An 18,396-nucleotide genomic window follows, 5' to 3' on the forward strand; every position below is an offset into this window, starting at 1 on the left:
AGAGCATAACAGGACAACAGTATGTTTAGTATCTCTGAAATGCATGAGTATGATTTTGCAGTTGGTAGGTTTCTTTGGATTTACATAAATCTTCTCTAATGCAAATCTTGTTTTACTGAGAAGGGCCAAGATTTGTATGTTCTATGTGACACATGTCACTGTCCTGTTGCTCGGTATCTTTTAACACTGGCCACAGTTGCTCTCTGGTCCCCTCCCTCTGGGAAAATTACAATTCCCAGCACAGTCTTCTGACGCAAAGCACCTATTGGTATGCAGGGAGTTGACTCCACTCAGAAGGAATTAGTGGTCTGTAGGAGAGAGTAGAAAGGTACCTTTTCCTTTTCACTGAAGGCTGTATATGTTTTGGTTTATGATTATTTTTTTTTCCAACCCAAACAGTGTTTGCATCTTCTAGCTTTGGAAAAGCTTTGAGGCAGGGAAGCACTGCCTCATGTCCCATATTTGCTGTAGCACAAGATTACCAAATTATCAAGTTAGATCAGTATGCTTCCTCATAACTGGTACAGCAGAAGTCTAGAAGATCACCTCTGTTCAAAATATATCTTCACATGGTGGTAAGAAAAAAAAAAAAGATGGTCTGAGGCTAGCTGAACTAGAGAGGAGGAATTTAGTGCATGTGTAATATGGAGTTAACTTTTGGAATGTTGCCACCTCTTCACAGCTAAATGAATGGACAGAAAGTCAGAAGATGCATTAGATATACCTGTGGAAGTTTTATATTAATATTCTCATACCATATGATTTTGCTTTGCTTTCATTGCCTACTATTTGGGTTTTAGGTAAACATAAAATGAGGGAAAGTGAGTAAAGTGAAGTGTAAGTCCTGTAGTTTCACAGGGCTTTTTTTCTCCAGTCTACTTGCTGTTGCCCAGTACCCGTAATAGTAATTTAGTATTCGTGTGTGTCAAATACCACCCACTTATACTTAAACATTAAGAAACTAACTTGGCAATTTTGGTGGTTTTGAAGGCGGAACTGCACCATGTCATGGTGTGCACGTCCTTGTGTCCTCTGTGACAAAACAGAACCTAGAATGCTTTTAGCACAGGCTGTGATACAAGATTGAGTCTCAGATTTTTGGCAGAACCACTCTGTAGAAACAGAGGAGGTTTTTTTGGGGTTTGGGTTTTGTTGGGTGTTTGCGTAGTTCATTTGTTTGGTTATGTGGTTTTTGATTGGAGTTCTTGTGTTGATTGGGTGGGGTTTTTTAAGTTTATTGAGGAAAAGTGCAATTTCTGAATGTAATTCCGTTTATTGGGAAATAGGTTTCAATGAACAATATCTCTTCCATTTTGAGCTTAAAATTTGTTGTAAGGCTTACTTAATTGGTGTGCCTCCACTGAAGTATAAGTGAATTTGCATCACAATGATCAACCTTAAAGAGAAATATTTCCTTTAAAACCTTATTGATGAACTTTTTCCCCACACACTAATACTTAATTTAGCTGTTAGTCTCTTGGCCTGGAACCAAAAAGCCTTTTTGTGGCAAGTTCTTGTGTTTTAACATCAGCTAAATATCATGCAGACACTTCCTCACTCTCCACATCTCCCCCTGGATTTTTGAAGAAAATTCTGTGTTGAGATAAGAACAGTTTGATAGCTGAGGAGAATAAAACCCAACAGAAACAAGACTTATACACAATCCAGTTGCTCAGCACCTGCTGTATGGTGCTGCTCAACTTGTCCCCCAGCAGCTATTGATGCCTCCTGGCCAGCTCCCCCACTTTATGTCCCAATGTTCCATGGTAAGGAATGTCCCTTTTGCCAGGTTGAGATGCCTGACAAAGCTTCCTTCTGGTTTCTTGTGCACCTGCTGGCTGGCAGGTCATGGGAAATGGGCAAATCCTTGCCTTAGTGTAAGTGCTGAGCAGTACCTAAAACATCAGTGTGTTGCCAGCATTATTCTCATGCTAATCCCAGAGTAGTGTGGGGAGTTGTGGGAGCATGCAAGACAGAACCGCTCTTTCTCTTTGCTGGAAGGACTTATTTCATTATTAACTCAAATTGATTTAAGTGCCCTGCTTTTCCTCGATTAATTATAAATGTCTTTTTCTGCATTTGTAAATCTTACCTTCCCATCTTGCTTTATTCACAGTTGGTTTTGTTCTTACCAGTTGAGTTACTGATCTTGTGGCTTATCTTTGTCTCCTTTGTGCTATATTTGTGTATGTAAAGCCCCTTTTTTCTTAAGTTTTAGTGTTTATGCTTATCAAACTATTTGCTTATTTCTGTTGCAGTTATGCTTTTATATACACGCTCATTATGCTTTTACATCCACCACATACAGTCAGTGTTAGAATATGTCAGTGCACAGTGGGTTAGCTTGGTTAGTTGTTAGTTCAGTGTACTTGGGTTAGCTTGGTTATTGATAGTAGCAAATGCTGGACGAGTTACTGTAGTAATTTCTCCAAGGAATGTGTGTATGGAGAATACTGTTTGGCATTATTCAGATCAAATGCATTTACATAGTCCAAAGTATGTGCTCAAAACAAATACTTCAAATAATTTATCTCAAAGCTTCCTCATCCATATTTCTGCATTATGCTTTATTATTTTTAAACAGTAACTTTAGCTTTGTGTCTCTTAAGTGGAATAATACTTATGTAGACATGTTCTGTGGTGAATAATAAACAAGTCTTCAGCTGCTATAATTAAAAAATTTGCTGTACAGCTGGAGCAATTTTTTTCACACACTACTGATGGAAGTGTGACTTTTGAGTTTTGGTGTCTGAAGCGCTGCTGTCTACAGCATTGTCTCCAATCAAAAGACTTGGTTTTTTCCTCTTTGGTAGTCATAAGGACTTCTGTGCAAACATGTTTACAAATAGAACAAGCTGATTCTATATTACAGATTTACTGTATCACAGAATATTAGATTGTGATATGGTGATAGGGGGATGTTCCAGAAGCTGGATTTTTTTGCTCCTGGGGAATATAGCCATTGTTTTGCGGGCTAAATGAAGTTTAAAATGTGAGTTTCTTCTAGAACTGAGTATTGGTATGTGTCTGCTGAGTACTTCCCAGCAGTTTTTATTCTTGATCAGCGTAAAACCCTAAAAGTAAGCAATGTTTGCTTAATTTACAGCCACAAGGTGAAAATTAGTTAACACTTGAATGATAGGAGGAAGAATGGAAGGCCTGATGTTATTGACTTAGTCTGATTGGAAGGTGGCAGTTGCAGTACTGTGCTGTAAATTATTAGACAGTATTTCCTGCTCAAGTTAAACAGCTAACTAGGATTTAACAGGTTTTTGCCTGGACTGTTGCCCACACATTCAAGCAGATAGGTGTGGCATTGCCAAAAGAAAGTTTTATATGCAATCCATAAAGACCAAGGCAGACTTTTTTTTTTCCCTGTTGTGATTCAAAGAGACTTTTTTTCATGTGGAAAGTAATTTTTCTTACATCAGCTAATCACAGTTACTATTGTCCTAGTGTTCAAAACATGTAACACTTGTATGTTTTACTGTCATATAAGTGATCCTGCCATTTAGGAGTTTAATTTTAAGGACACTCTCACCCCCCATTTTCTCCCACTCTTCCCCCCCAATAAATAGAAGCAAAACCAACAAAGCCCCACAAAAAACTGTATGAACATAAAATTATAAATTGCTTTATCATACTGATTTTTCTAGTCCACTGACAGTTTCTGGTAATGGCCAGTGCTGGATTATCCTGAAAGTGATAATCCTGGAACAACCTGACTACATTGTCCATACAATAGCAAAAATTGGAATTTCCAGTGAAACATTAATTTCCTTTTCCCAATAAACCAGTGAAAACAAATGAATTTCTTATTTACCTATCCTGTGAGAAAGGAGAGGGAGAGATGTTCAATGATCCTACATATAAGTCATTACTGTTTTTTGAGTTTCTTTTTGCTTGAGCATGATGTTTTTTTCTTGAGGTTTCACAGTGGTGTTCACAAAACAGCTGTACATGTAGAATGGTGTAGAAATACTTAGCAACAGCTGAATGCCCACCTCTTTGAAGTGTGACTGTTTAAAGGATTATTCAAAGACAAATCTACTACTCAGCTGGGTGCTATTCCACTCAGATTTATTGAATGCTGCACTCACGCAATCAACTGGCTCTTACTACTGTAGCCTTGGGAAGAAAGGCACCAACAATGCTGTCAGTGTTTCAGGGTGACTTGAGCAGACAGAGTGGATGCTGTAACTTCTTTTTGGGTGTAGACATACACACGCATCAATACTAGAGCAGAAACTTTGGGAAACAGGGGAGTTGATTTTCTGGGACCATTGAAGAACCCTGAAGTTTCCCAGGACAAGGATGATAGGGGAACTGACAATGAAGCCTGAGAAATACCTTCCTAAGACTGGACTGGGTAGTTTCTGAAGAGTCAGTGGATCTCTTTTTTGTGTTCTTAAGAACTCTTCTGCATCAGGCTTGCTAAATGTTGAATATGACTCTGAGTTATCCTGACATCTGGCTCAGGAATAATTTCACTTAACCGTGACTTGATTCAGTTTTCATGTGTTTTGGGGAATGTGTTTATATGAAATGGTAGATGGAGATTGATGAAAGAATAGATGAAACCTGTTCCTATGTTGACTACCTCTTCAGAATGAGAGGGAGAACAAAGTGAAGGAATGGAAGAAGGCCATTCCAACGTGAAAGCAATCAAGAAGATACATAGAAAAGGGATACGATGCAAGGGTTTCACATTGCTTTCATGGAGTTGCTTTATGCTGAATGATTACTGCTTTCATAGCTCATCTTTTCATGCCTGAATGCAGGTGTATTGACTCCTGAGTGAGAGGGTAATTGATAGTGAGCTGTGATGTTGTATTCTTCCTTCAAGAGATAAATATAGTAAGTCTGACTGTGACTCCAGTCATGAGATGAAGTTAGAATGAAGTGACAAGCAATTTTTGTATCTATAAATTCCTTTAAATTCTTCCTTTTTTGACTTGTGCAGTGGTGTCTTCCCCCACTCCCCTATACTGCAAAATGATTGGTTTTTGCAGTAGGAGATCTCTAAAGCAGCTGAAAGTTTTTATTCAACTGACACTGTCACAACTGTGACACACAAAAAGTAGATCTTGTTACAAGTGCTTTGGTAGGTGTTGTCTATAATGGTAATACAGGTCCTTTGCAATTAAAACACTGGGGTTTTTTCTGCTTCTTTCAGGCAGTGCTGATGAGTAACATCACAGTAAATGATCGATTGATTCAGAGTCTACGAGGTATGTTGTGGTACCACTGTGACTCTCTGTCGTATTGATTTTTAGGCCCCCTGTTTTTAAGACTTGCATTTTTGTGGTCTTTTGAGAATGCTGCCTTTCTTCAAGTCATAGGGGTGGTATAAGAGCTGCCATGACTAAGATACTTCATCTGCATAGCTCCAGTTAAGTGTCAGTCTTATCTTCCTCAATAATAGGAGGATTTGTCCATGTAGTGCTTGATGTAGTACTCCTGACTCTTATGATATAATATGAATAGAACTAAGTTATTACATTTTTTCTTCATTTTACCTGGCATCGTATTCTTACGTTCTTCCCTGAGGTGTGGGGTCATGCATTTTAGCACCAGAGGAATTCACAAATCCTATATTAAATAAAAAAGTCAGTCTAATTATTTTCTATTCATGGTAGTGCTTCAAAATTGTTGCTAGCAATATATTCTGGAGGTACTTGGGAATGAATCCTATAAAGAAGTATGTATGTCGTGGTATTGTCTTCTGATGCCATTTCACAGAGGTTTCTATCAGGAAGAAAACTCTAAATCATAGATACCTCTGTTACTAAGGAACATGGGTATAAATTATTATTCAGGGAAGCATTGCATGCTTGCCTGTATATGACTGATAAATGTGAATGCTGTTTCATATTGTGCTCTGATTATGATCTCACAGACGTAAAGATTTTCCAGACTGCAACTTAGCAGGGTTTGCAAATCAGTTCTGTGTATTCCTTAAGAGGAAAAGTAGGTAAAAATATGTATTATATTGTTTTGCCAATATATTATGCTCAAAGATTATTCTTACCAGATTCCACACACCCTTGTTGAATAAATTCGACAATTATCTCTGCATTTGTGTATGAAATGCAGTTTGCATGACAGATGAATTAATTTAGCACTGTTATTAGAGATTCATTTCTTGATGTTTCTGGTTTAGAATCTGTATGTATATGTCTATTTTAATGTGTATTTTAATCCTGCTTTGACCAGAACACTTGAAAGAGTTACAGACGGAATATGGAAAGCTACAGCTGGATGTTTACTGGTTTCAGAAGAACCAGACTAACCTTCAGAGGAAGTTCTCATATGACCTGTAAGTATGTTCTTTAGGAAAGATGACTTCCCAAGTTATAGATGACTTGGTTATAACCCAGAGTACTCTTGTGTTAGCTATAGCTCTGTTAGTAAAGTCATGTTTTTAAAGAGACGGTAACATCTGACTCATCTAAAATTGCTCCCAGTTGATCTTGGAGAAGAGCATTAACTTGCCATTGTTTTCCATCTCTGTGTCCAGACACTTTTTGATGTTCCTTCTGTTGCAAGAGGATAAAGGTAGCAATATTATCACTTAAGAATTGTGTGGGAAAATTGAAACATGAAGAGGTTAAGAGGTATGAAGAAGTTTGAATTAAGATAGGGGAATACCTGATGAGAAGCTGTATCTTACTGAGCTGACAGAGGTATTCTTGGGAATTTCTTGGTACCATCAGACTCATGTGTTCTGCTTTACATGACATACCTAGTCATGATTTTTTCTTGAGATTTCCCACTGAATTTTAAAGCTTGAATACCTGAACGAAAGTACTTATCAGTATCCTTACACTAAACACACATTTCTGGTATTTTCTAGGAATTTCTCCTCAGTTCTTTCTGCTCAGTAATATTCTTCTTTCTTCTAATTGCCTTCACAATCTGTAGTATCTTCCCCCTTGTGCATAGATATAAAAAACCAATGGGATTTGCTGTTTGCATGTTCTCATAATGATCTTCCATCAAGAATGTAATTGTTGTAGTGATAGGGTTTTTTGCAGCAGCCATTGTTTAGCCAGGTTTTGTAGGAATTATAACTGAAAGTGGAACATGACACTCAAGGAACTTGAGTTCTGCAGGCTACACTTGAAGTAAATATTTTCTTATTTTTATTTTTCCCTCCATCTTAGAATTAAAGATTAATGTTAGTGCTTCTGTGATACTTACTGATTACCAGTTGGTTTTCACCTTTTTTTGCTTTATTACTCATGTAATAAAGATTACCTAGATGAATTATATTTGTGGAGAATTTAAGACTTCTAACAGAAAAGTAGAAGGAAGTTGGAAACTTTAGTTTGTACCTGCCTTTCAGTAAGCTGTGTTGCTTATGTGTGTGTGTTGGGGATTGAGAGGAAGTGAGTTTTTTGGGATGCTGTGGTCAAACTAATAGGTGCTCCGATTTGAATATTGGCCCCTGGTGTGGTCACTGAGGACATGAATACGCCTCTGAGAACACAGTGGGGTTAAAAGCTGAGAACTCCCAGGGGGAAGCTCTCTCTTGAGTTCAGTCCATGGAGGGGAGGCCACGAGGTCTGGGTGAGGTAAGCTGGGCCTGGGACAGAGAAGGGAGGTGAAGGCCCCTGCAAGATTGAAGGGTGGAAGAGCACTGAGAGGCTTCGGGCAGCCCCCCACCCCTCCCACCTCACCCGAAGGAGAGAGAGAGAGAGCTGGTGTCTGTGCAACCTTGAAATTTGATAGCACGGCTGTGAAGGAGAAGGGGGGGTTGCAGTGAGGAGGTGCCCGGCTTTTAAGAGACTTTTAACCCTTTTCTTGGATGATGGAAACCTTGCAAATGCTGATTCCTCCTGGAGTTGAATGAGAAGAGAGACAGAGATGAGATAAGAGGAAATGGGCCATGGGAGAAGCTGAAAAGAATCTTAGGTGGGATGAGGTGATGGAATGGCCTTTGGCTGGACTTTTCTTGTATAGCCATGGACAAAACCATTTTTCCTGTGACACAGAGACTGCATTTAAGGGGAGGCCATGGCTTGGAGCCAAGAGAGTGCAGTGATGTGATGTGAAGGAGTGCGTGAACAGAGATGACGGGTGAGGAGGGTGGTGGTGGTGCCCTCCATCTTCAGGGAAGAAGAAGATGATCTCTGTTCTTGAGACCCCTCGGCCCCAGGGGGTGAAATCTGGGGAGGACAGGTGTCCCAAAAGTGAGAGACTGTTCTCTTTTTGGAACTGGGCAAAGCACCCTTAGAAGGAAAACCCTAGAAGCAGCTCTGGTCCATGCGCAGTGGTGAGAGCACTGGGCATGGAAGGAAGATGTCACGATGGCAGATGTTCCCCGGGTGTGTTCTCTCCACACTTCCACGTGTGACATGGAAACACAAGAGGTTTCAACTGTGTTTCCTGGGGAAACCTGTGGTACAAGAGGGACTCCTCTGATGAACTGAGAATTGATAATCTGAAGGGTGGTGATGGAATGAGAGTTGGTGATCTGAGGGGTGAATGTATTGGAAATTTGTGGGGGGAGGAGGAATGTTTTTGGAAGGTTTTCATCCTGAGTTCTGTGTGTTATCTTTTATAGTTGTAGGTTAATAAAGTTTTTTTTCCCTTTTATTCGTAAATAATAAATATTCCTGCTTTGCTCTCTTTCTCATCACGTCTCACAGCAGACACCAGAGAGGAGGCATTTTCATGGTGGCACTGGCATTGTGCTAGGCTCAAACTGTGACAGTGTGTTAAAGGGCCTCTTCTCCCCCTGTGTTTGATGTGTACCCTGGTTGTTAAGCACTGTGTGTTGGCTGTTTAGTTAAATGACAGGCCTGAGACCATGGATGTCTGTTGATTGTTCTGCACTGAACAGTCACTGAAGCTGTTTTCCAGTGTCTTCTTCTGAGATCAGCAGGAACTAATAGATCTGTATATAGCACAAATATATCAATCTGCTGGACAATCATGCTCCACATGAGAGATACACCTGTTAAGCACTGGATTAATATACATGTGCAGGGAAGTGATACATGGCAAATGTAGTTAGTCTGGCTTAGGAAAACTTGGAGGTTTATCACCCATGTCTGGTGAAGTGTTTACAAGCATGGCTGTGTTGAGGAAATCACTGACAGAGTACCCCTGCTTGTGGTTGTGTACCATAAAGAATCCCTCTTTGTTTAACAGAGGAAGGTTGTATTTAGACAGCATAGCTCCAAGGCGTGGGTTGGCTCAAGGTGAAGAGCTAAGCATGATACAGTAGTAAAGATGGGTTTGCTTTTATGAGGCTGAGTGTAGAGACAGGTGTGATGAATCAACCATGTGGTAGATGAACAGAGACTCAGCTAGCTGATCTGCTTCTGCTTGGTCTTGAGGTGCACCATTCCCTGCAGAGCCTCCATGGGAGTCTGTAAAGGCAGTTATCTCAGCCAAGGAGCAATGCTGTCTTCACTAGCTTTACTGCAAAATACTTAAATGTTTTCTATTTCTGTACTTTTTTCCTAAGAGTATCAGTGAGGAAAACAAACTTTGGACTCAAATTTTCATAAAATAATTTATAGCTTCAGTACTGTGCAGTATTCACACAGTTCTAGGAGGAACATGTATTTTTAAAATATTGCTTGTAAACCTTTAAGGGAGGATGTTGGAATGTTAATATTTCTCTGCTAAACTAATTTACACAACTAACTTTACATTGTGTTTAGGTAATTGCAGAAATGAATATTTGGTGGTGCTTGGCTACATATGTTCCTCTTTGCTATGTGCTCACTTAATACTGTTACTTTAAATGCTTACAAACAGCCTTTTCCCAATGTAATTGTGAGCTTAGAAAAATAAGAGTTATTGGAAAGACTCCAAATGTTATTTTTAATCTGTCTTGCTTCCTCCCCCCCCAATTAGGAATAAACTGCTGTGTTGCCTCTCTGTTCATCTGCCTTGCCAGGAAGTGGCATTAGACCTGATTATGTGCTTCTTCATTTTACCTGGATTTGCACGGATGAAGGTTTTGCACCTTAGGTAGCAAGTACACTATGCCCAGTGCAAAAATAGAGAGACCATATTATTTGTATAAAAATAGTGAAAATGTTATAAAAATATGACAGAAGTCAAATGTCTTTTTCAAATGGCACGTTGTAAATCACTCTTTTTAAACATTCAGTTACTATTCCATAGAAAACAGTGGTAAAAGCAGTTGTGCATATGGAATACATAGGAACAAAATCTGTGAACTTAGAAGAAAAAAATCATTTTTTCTTCTTGTACCAGAGTCTTGAAGCTTTATCTTCAGGCTTAGTGTTTTCCGTGCTGAAGTCAGCAGGAGGTATCTGGTCTTACTGGTGTTGTGTGCAAAAGGAGCATGCATTCCTCAGCAGTCAACTTCACAATGTACCCTTGGTGTACGTGCTGTGCCCAGTTCTGTCTGGTCATGGTTAGAGCTTCTTCAGCAAAGGCTCACACCAGCCCTTCTCTCCTGCAGCAGCCAGAGTGAAACAGAAGCCTCTAGACTCATCTTTTGAAATTGTTATTGAATACATTCCAATATTCAAATGCAGTTTTGTTCCTAAGAGCTTTGTTTGTTATATAACTGCATCTTTAGAAATCTCACTGTATGTAAAAAGTCTGATAATTAGTGTATAATATTTGCAGATCTGACAAGTGCAAGAGTGTGAGTGGAGGAGTAATCTCATTTGGTAGGGTTGAAAGGAGGAGATGGTAGATGCTTCTGGAGAGCAAAGGTACTCTGTTTCTCATGCTGGGCATAGGCAAATCCAGCAGCCCCGCAGGGGAGAGGCTACACATCTGTTCCTGTGCTTGCAGACCACATCTGTAGATGGCCAGGTATGCAGAACACATAAAGGATGAGTGAACACAACACTTTCCTGAGAGTGATTGTCTGCTAGTGCTAGTGCAAAACGTGCTGTGGGGTTGGTCTAGATGGGCTGTCCCTCCTTATGAGTTTGTAGTTTGGACTCTTCTCCATCTTTGTGCCTTTGTGCTCCTTCAGGCTCTTGGAGATGATCCTTGGATGGGCTGGTGGCTCCCTTGATAGGCCTGGGAGGAGCTGGGGAGGGTATTATTTGGGCTCCTTTGTGAGTGCACAGGTGAGCTCTGTGTCATAGAATTAACTATGTAGTAAAGGAGAAATCATGCCAAAGAGACTCAATTTAAGGACATTAGTTTTGCACATTTGAAATGCCATAGTGATGGGATGAGGTGGTGAAACTGAGGCTGTCCCTGTACTCTAGAAGTTGTTGTAAGCATGAGTAGAGTATTCAAATCTCCTTTTAAAAAAGAGAATTCTGTTACAGATAATAAGCTTAAAATGGTGAGGGTTTGTCACAGATGTTAAATGAACTTTATTTTCCTGTGCATTGTGGGATCAAAGTGCAAGCTTTCTCAAATGCTCTGTCTGACTTCAGGTTGTTGGCATCTTTTTCAAACTTGCAAATGGTTACACAATTAATATGTCCTTTTATTTTTTGGAAAATAGTGAATGTGAGTATAACTCAAGCCTATGCTGTTTTACTGTCTTTGATGTTCACCAGTTTAAGGCATGGCTTATTTGGTGACTCTTTAATGTATTAGCACTATCAAATCAGACTTCAGAATAATGTCTGGTCTACAAGAAAACACAATAAAGCTAGTAAGTCAGTCAGCATATCTGTCTGCTCTTGTTCTTCCTTTCTAGGTGTGAACTACATAAGAGGTTTTTTGCTTTTGAAAGGCAGGGCTGGAGAAAGGTGAAAGTGCAATAAAAATTAGTCACTTGCTGTGGTAGAATGCATGTAGCCTGGAAACTCCTTTGGATTACATATTAGTTTATTTTCAGCTTGAAAAACTGCAACATGCCTGTCTGAAACAGCTGCTGTTGCGCAGAGGGTATTGACACTCAGAATAACACTGGTCAGAGCCAGAATAAGGAGAAATTCACCCCTCTTCTTAGTCTTGGTGATGGGGATGAGAAACTTGCAGTATGTTGACCATGCTGTTGTACAAAGGTTGCTGGAAAATATTTTGAATGTAGAAAGACGTATTTGCAACGTCTATAGCTAATTCTATATGTGAAAACTGGAAGTAACCTTTGAGTGGAAAAACAAAGGAGAGAAAGAAAAGAGAAAAAGTTTAAAAATCCCATCAAACTTCTTTGTTGCTAGACCAGCATGGAAAAGAAAATGTGGTCCCCAGTCAAGAGCCTGCTCCTCCTTGGGCAGGCTCTCCAGGGCAGTGGATACTGACATTGACTGTGATTTTTCACTATATTTTCCCCTAGTGTGACACATTTGTTATTGGGATCCACTCAAACAATCTGCTGTCCCTGTTCATACTTGGGGACATATGATGACTAGTTTCTAAGACTTCTGTGTGTGTGTTATGGGGTAATGCTTGTCTTGGTTTGTTATTCACTAGGTCTTGTTCTTCCTCTGATATAAACTGAAAGCTGTAAAACGGCTAAAGAAGAGAGTGGGAGAGAAAGGATGATCTTGCCCTGACTGCAGCCACTTGTCTTGAAAAACATGTTAACAAAATCCTGGGCTTTGCACAGGATCCTCAGCACATGCACAGAAGGGGAGAACACTGCCCTGGCAGCTTTAGGAAAAACACTGCTGCAAACAGCAGACCTTACCTAGGAGTTAGGGAGCTGTGAGGGAAAGGCAGGCTGCATAGGTGCAGATAGAAGACTGCTGTCTCAAAGGTTGAGATCCTAATGCTGCTGTGTAACTATTAGAAGTTTGTAAAAGATATACAGCGCTTGCATCTTTAGAATATATTCCTTCTGGAGTACAGTAGCTACTAGTGAGCTCCATTTCTATAATACGTGTTTTGTTACATCTTGCAGCACTGCATTTTGCTGAAATATTGAGGAAGTGTGTTCAGTTTGCTAACAGTAGATTACATCTGTTTTCTATTTTAACTGGTACTTTTCTGTTTTGTCTTTCTGGCTAAAATCAAAATATAAATTTCTGTTATCATACTAGAAATGCTTCAAGGATCAAAAATTGATTTTAACTTACCTGGACTTGACTAGTTAGCAAAGACACAATGGAAAAATCATGTAGCTTGTTGAGTTGGTCAGACAAAAGTAGTTTAAATTAATTTCTTCCACTAGAACTTGCCTGAACTATGAATTTGTCATTAGGACTTAGATCAATGCTTCATTTTTTCCTAGTGACTTCTTGAATGTAAAACTATGTAGTAGAATTAAGGCAATAATAAAACATAAAGAAAAAAATAGATATATGAAGAAAAAAAAATAGATTGTTTTACAAAATTACACTATAGAAGAATCTAGATGAGACTTAATAGTCTTGTTCGTGGTTTTTTTCAGCTCACAGTGCATCAACCAGATGAAAGAATTAAAAGAACAATGTGAAGAAAGGATAGATGAACTTAGAAAAAAGAGTAGTGATGTACCACAAATCGAAGAAAACAAAGACTTCAGAGAAGATAGCCAGGTATGGTTTGGATAATTTCTTAAAAATACTTTTTTTGTAATTGTTAAGTGTTGCTTCACCTTTTTGCTGTCTCCTATTACCATTATCCCATCTCATTAAATTTTTCACCACTTCAGCATTTGTTGAATGTTTCTGATCTGTGGGAAATGGGGTGATTTCAAGGACAGAACAAGGAGATGTCCTGCAGGAGATTCCAAATCACTGTGTCTCTGAGATGGGCAGAATTTGAGAGGTGATGCCAGAAGTGGTGTGGGTTCCATTAAGGAATATTTACACAACTGAACTTTCCAATTTAGAAGATAATTTATCTGAGAGAGAACTTGAGAAGTTTTACTGAAGCCCCTCTGCAGGACAATTTCTGTCTCCTGCACAGAAGTGCATAGTTGGAGGCAATTTTTACTCAAAGCAGATTATCTGTGAGGCAGGGCAGGTTATCTCTTATCCTTTTTCTGTATTACTGGGATGGTCTCAAATGAGCTAACAGATAATATAGCTACTGCCTAAATAATTTCTGTCTGTTTGTGTTCCCTAATATCTGTGGTAGTGTTTCTTTGGCCAAGCTGTAACTTTCTCAGTTGTTTGCTTGTGCAAGAATTTCAACCTTTTGCTTTTATAAAACTATACTTAGTTTGGGTTACTGCAGGATGACCCTGACAAATCTATATATGCTTTTGTCCAGTGTTTTAAGCTGGAATAATTCCTATTTTTAAGATGTATTTGCTTATGTAATAGAAAAGTCTATCTTAAAACAGAAATAAAATTGAGTGTTGGTTGGTTAATAACTAAACAGCTTTACTTAGAGCTCTGTAATTTGAAGAATGATGTATACTTCTTGGCTGAAGAAAATACAACATGTTCAATTACTATCTTTTTATCCAACTACTTAAATTTTTAAAAAATCAGCATTTACTCTTTGAATCTATTTGACATTAAGAATTACTTAGCTAAAAATTTATTGTAAGTAAAGGGGTTTTGTGTGTGTAATTGAGATGACTTCTTGCTGTTAAGTCCAGCCTCAGTATTTTGCAGAAGAATTCATGCCCAGCAAAAAGTGAAAAATGGTCTTATGTTCAGTTTCTGATGGCTTCTGCTATAGAGAGTGATCTTAAGGAGCTGAATTATTTATAGAACAGAACCATGTTTAAATACAGCATTTTTGTTTTACTAATTGAAGGAAGATGGAGTTCTTTACTGCAATAACCAAATATTCTTCAGTAACATTTGCTTATCAAGTATTGGTAGGAGTTAATGCTAGATTTGTTGCTGATACTGGGCTTCATAGTGTTGACACAAAAAGATCTTGTTCTGCCTGGCTTTGATGGAAATTAAATGCTTTTCAAAACAGCCAAGTAGTAATGCTGCAACTCTGCCTTCTTGGTGACTTAGCTACTTCTTTCTGTGGGCATTTTTCCAAGTGACTGAATGAACATTTGACAACATAGTGTTTTACTGCCCTCCTTAGATAAATGGGAAGCTACAATCTTGACAGTACCAATGACAATTGGTAACAGAAAACAATTCTGTCAACTGTGAGACTTCCTATACCATGAGATTGCCCATTCATTTGTATGGTACCAGACACAAAGAGGTTTGTATCTCTCAATGTGCATATGCTTGTTCTTTCTCTGCTTTTGGCTTTTGAAATTTTTTCTTAATGGAACAAAACCAAAAATGCAGCAAAAAACCCCAGTAGAACAAATGGGTTCTTTTCACCAAACTGGTATGAGGTATAGAGCAGAATGGACTCCGTGTGTATTTCATGTTCAATGTTCAGTGTTTGTGTGAATTGAATTGACATAGTTCTCTGCCAGTTATAGAATCATGACATCATTAAGGTCAGAACAGACCTGTAAGATCCTCTTCTAAGTCCAACCATTAACCCAGCAACACTATGTTCACCGCACAGCTATGTCTCCAAGTGCCAAATTTTTGTGGCACACCTTTGGAAAACTTGCAGGAATGATGATTCCTCTGCTTGGACAACTTATTCCAATGCCTGACCATACTTTTAGTGAAGAAAATTTTCCTGATATCCAATCTAAACCTCTTCTGGTGCAACTTGGGGCCATTTCCCATTGTCCTGTCTCTTCTTACCTGGAAGAATCTGACCCCCACCTCAATACAACTACCTCCTTTGGGGTGGTTGTGGAGAGCAGTGATGGTAATGCGGTGAGTTGATGATGACTGGGAGTGCATTCTGGTTTCCAGTGACCATGGAAGCAGACATTTATTTGGAGCCATCAACTGTAGCTTCTTTGTCCCATTGAAGTCCCTGATGCAGGGCTGCCAGGCAGGTAATCCTATGTCTGAGCTTATCTTTCTGTTTTCTTTTTCTGTCTTTTTCCTCTCAAGTCTTCCTGTTTGCTTGTTCTCATAAATTAATCCACAAACAGCTCAGCTCTGCTGTTTCCCCTGTGGGCTTTACACCCTTATTTAGTGTTTCTAAGATGACAGTGGGGAAAGAATAACTCCATATATCAGGGCAAGCAGGGTCTTGACTGCTTGAGCAATGACCATGAAGAGAACAGCCTGAGTGCTACAAGGGGTACCATATGAACCACAGGGCTACGTTAGGGGAAGCATGGCCATCCCATCTTTTCAAACCTCTTCTGCCTCCACTCAACTTCAGAAACATGCTGTAGCTGGAGAATCACTATTCTCTACAGGCAGCTTCAGATTCCTCTCCTGGAGTATGGGTGTTCTTAATTTCACCTGTGTGAAAGTCCCTGGGTACATCCCTCAGTTCACTGACCATCTTACATTTTCACCTATAATTCATGGTGAATCATAAGTTGAGTTCTGTGTCTCTCAAGAGGGATAGTATAAACTTATACCCCCAAATACTTAATTCATGTAGTCTGGGAGTAATTTATGGAGAAGTGGTGACATGGCACCCTGTTCCTCATGCTGTAGATGAGGGGATTCACTGACAGGGACAGCACCAAGCGCAGGACTGCCAGCCACTAGATCCAGAGATGGGAAGGAGATGGAAGGGGGCCTCAGGTAGGCACACATGCCAACTCTGTCATACAGGACCATGTGAGGGAGCCAAGGCCAATGGAAATAAAAGTCATACATAAAATTTTAATTGCCCAGATGGAAGATCTTCAAGATGGTGTACATCTTAGGCTTGAAGTCTGCTATTAGCGTCTGACTCTAAGATGAGTCAGACGCTAATAGCAGTCTAGCACCAGAATGTAGTACATTCTTAAGAAAGCTCCATCGTGTTAAACAGGTATTATTTTCTAGTTGGTTAATTTACACTTTTCTTAATCCTGCATTTCATATAGTTTCAGACCAGTTATATACAAACCTTACTCAGCTGAAGTCTAATGATGACCAAATTCAGTTTTCTTGCCCTGTAGACTATTAATAGTAAATGGCATCTGTTTATGTGCTTTGCTGACCCTGACACAGTAGCAGAACAACAGTGGATAAATGTGTGGTGTTACTGTTCTGTAACGCTCTGAGAATAACCAAGGACAGTAATCTCATCATTAGCTGCAGTTAAATATGGTATGTTAAAATTCTCCTGATGTGCTGTGCTGTTCCATAGAAACACTACTGCGTATTCAGAATTGTACAGCACATCTATTACCAATAAAAATTTCAGTCCAAATATTTCCATGTGTGTTGGGATTTTTTTTCCCATGCAAAATTCTTACCAAAATTCTACTTCCCTTTCCAAATCTAGGTGCAGTTATATAGACCAGTGCTTATCTGCTGCACTCACTTTACAGGTTGATACTCAACTGCCAGCCTTGAAGCAAGCAGGGTTCAAGCAGGCTGACTTGGAACACCACAAAACCAATGAAGATGTTCCTAAAGCAGTACCTACAGTAAGAAAGATAGACCTGATGCAGGTTAAAGGTGAGATGGAAATCCTTGTCTCGCTAACAACTGTTGTTGAGAACAATTGTTTTTCAACTGAACATTTGGGAAAGTTTTTGTACACCAGATAAGGATGAAAAAAGTGACACCAACAGTCTGAACATCAGTCAGGTTTCCAGCTGAAGGAAAACTTGCTCGGATTTGTTGGTCCAGTTTTGTTGTAGTATGGTATGTTGTACATAACAGAAAATATAAATATTTACAATTCTGGAGTCATCTTCCAGATTTAATATGGAGAAAATACCCAACTTTGGAAGGAATAATTTTCAAATTTTAAATAATTTTTCAAACATACTTAAAATTTGCTTTCTTAGTAAGTTTCCTATTCAGATGTATTCAGTCTGGTACCCCTCCTCCCTGTGGAATAGCTGAAAGCTAGGCTTACAAGAAACACACATCCATACTTCCCATGTGTTGTCATTGAGCAAAGTGCAAGTAAGAGAAATTATGCACGTGGGTTTAGGTTAGTTAGCCTAATGGTTCCTTTTGGCACTAAACTTCAGAAACTATTAATTTGAATGGATGTATCCTTGTGTGTCTGTTTTGCATAGTAGTGTGTGTGATAGAAATTCAGTTCTTTAATTTAATTACTCTTACAAGCTATCTTAAATTACAGTCTTGTGAGCATGCAGCTCTCGTTTTAGAGAGCTAGCAGCTGAAGACAGTGTCTACATATAGCTTAATTGAGAAATTTCATGGGTTTTTTAATTAAAAATGCAGATACGTGAGAAAACATATATGTTAATGTCAACTAGAAATTATAGCACTCCTGTACTTAAACAAGAACAGGCTTGGATACTTGCAAATCTGCCTATGAGATGCTTTGTCCTGAGCTACTTTTGAACACCAAATCAGTTTTATTGTTGATAATTAGATGTAACACAGAAAAACCTAATGCTTATAGAGGACACCAAAATTTCTATTTAAACTGCTCTGTTTCACTTGCCCAGTTTATTAGCCTCACATACCAAAATTTTAAGAATAAAGAAGCATGAATCTGTTGGCAGTAAATAAAATTCCCTTATTTAGCTGTTCCCACTAGGAAAAACACAAGTTGTCTTCCTCTTATCTCTGGTAC

The 18,396-nt window shown here is 39.0% G+C and overlaps 1 protein-coding gene across 3 annotated transcripts in view; it reads left to right on the forward strand.

Annotated features, from left to right (window-relative positions):
- The window catches only part of GOLM1 (golgi membrane protein 1), a 36,113-nt gene that overhangs the window by 13,415 nt on the left and 4,302 nt on the right, over positions 1–18,396 (forward strand). For all 3 annotated transcript variants that reach the window (XM_059836790.1, XM_059836789.1, XM_059836788.1), the window contains exons 4-7: positions 5,177–5,231; positions 6,217–6,319; positions 13,301–13,427; positions 17,168–17,297. In XM_059836790.1, coding sequence (XP_059692773.1) covers positions 5,177–5,231; positions 6,217–6,319; positions 13,301–13,427; positions 17,168–17,297 — 415 coding nt within the window. The remainder of the gene's footprint in view (positions 1–5,176; positions 5,232–6,216; positions 6,320–13,300; positions 13,428–17,167; positions 17,298–18,396) is intronic.

Source organism: Haemorhous mexicanus, chromosome Z (assembly GCF_027477595.1).
Source record: "Haemorhous mexicanus isolate bHaeMex1 chromosome Z, bHaeMex1.pri, whole genome shotgun sequence".
Lineage (NCBI taxonomy): Eukaryota > Metazoa > Chordata > Aves > Passeriformes > Fringillidae > Haemorhous > Haemorhous mexicanus.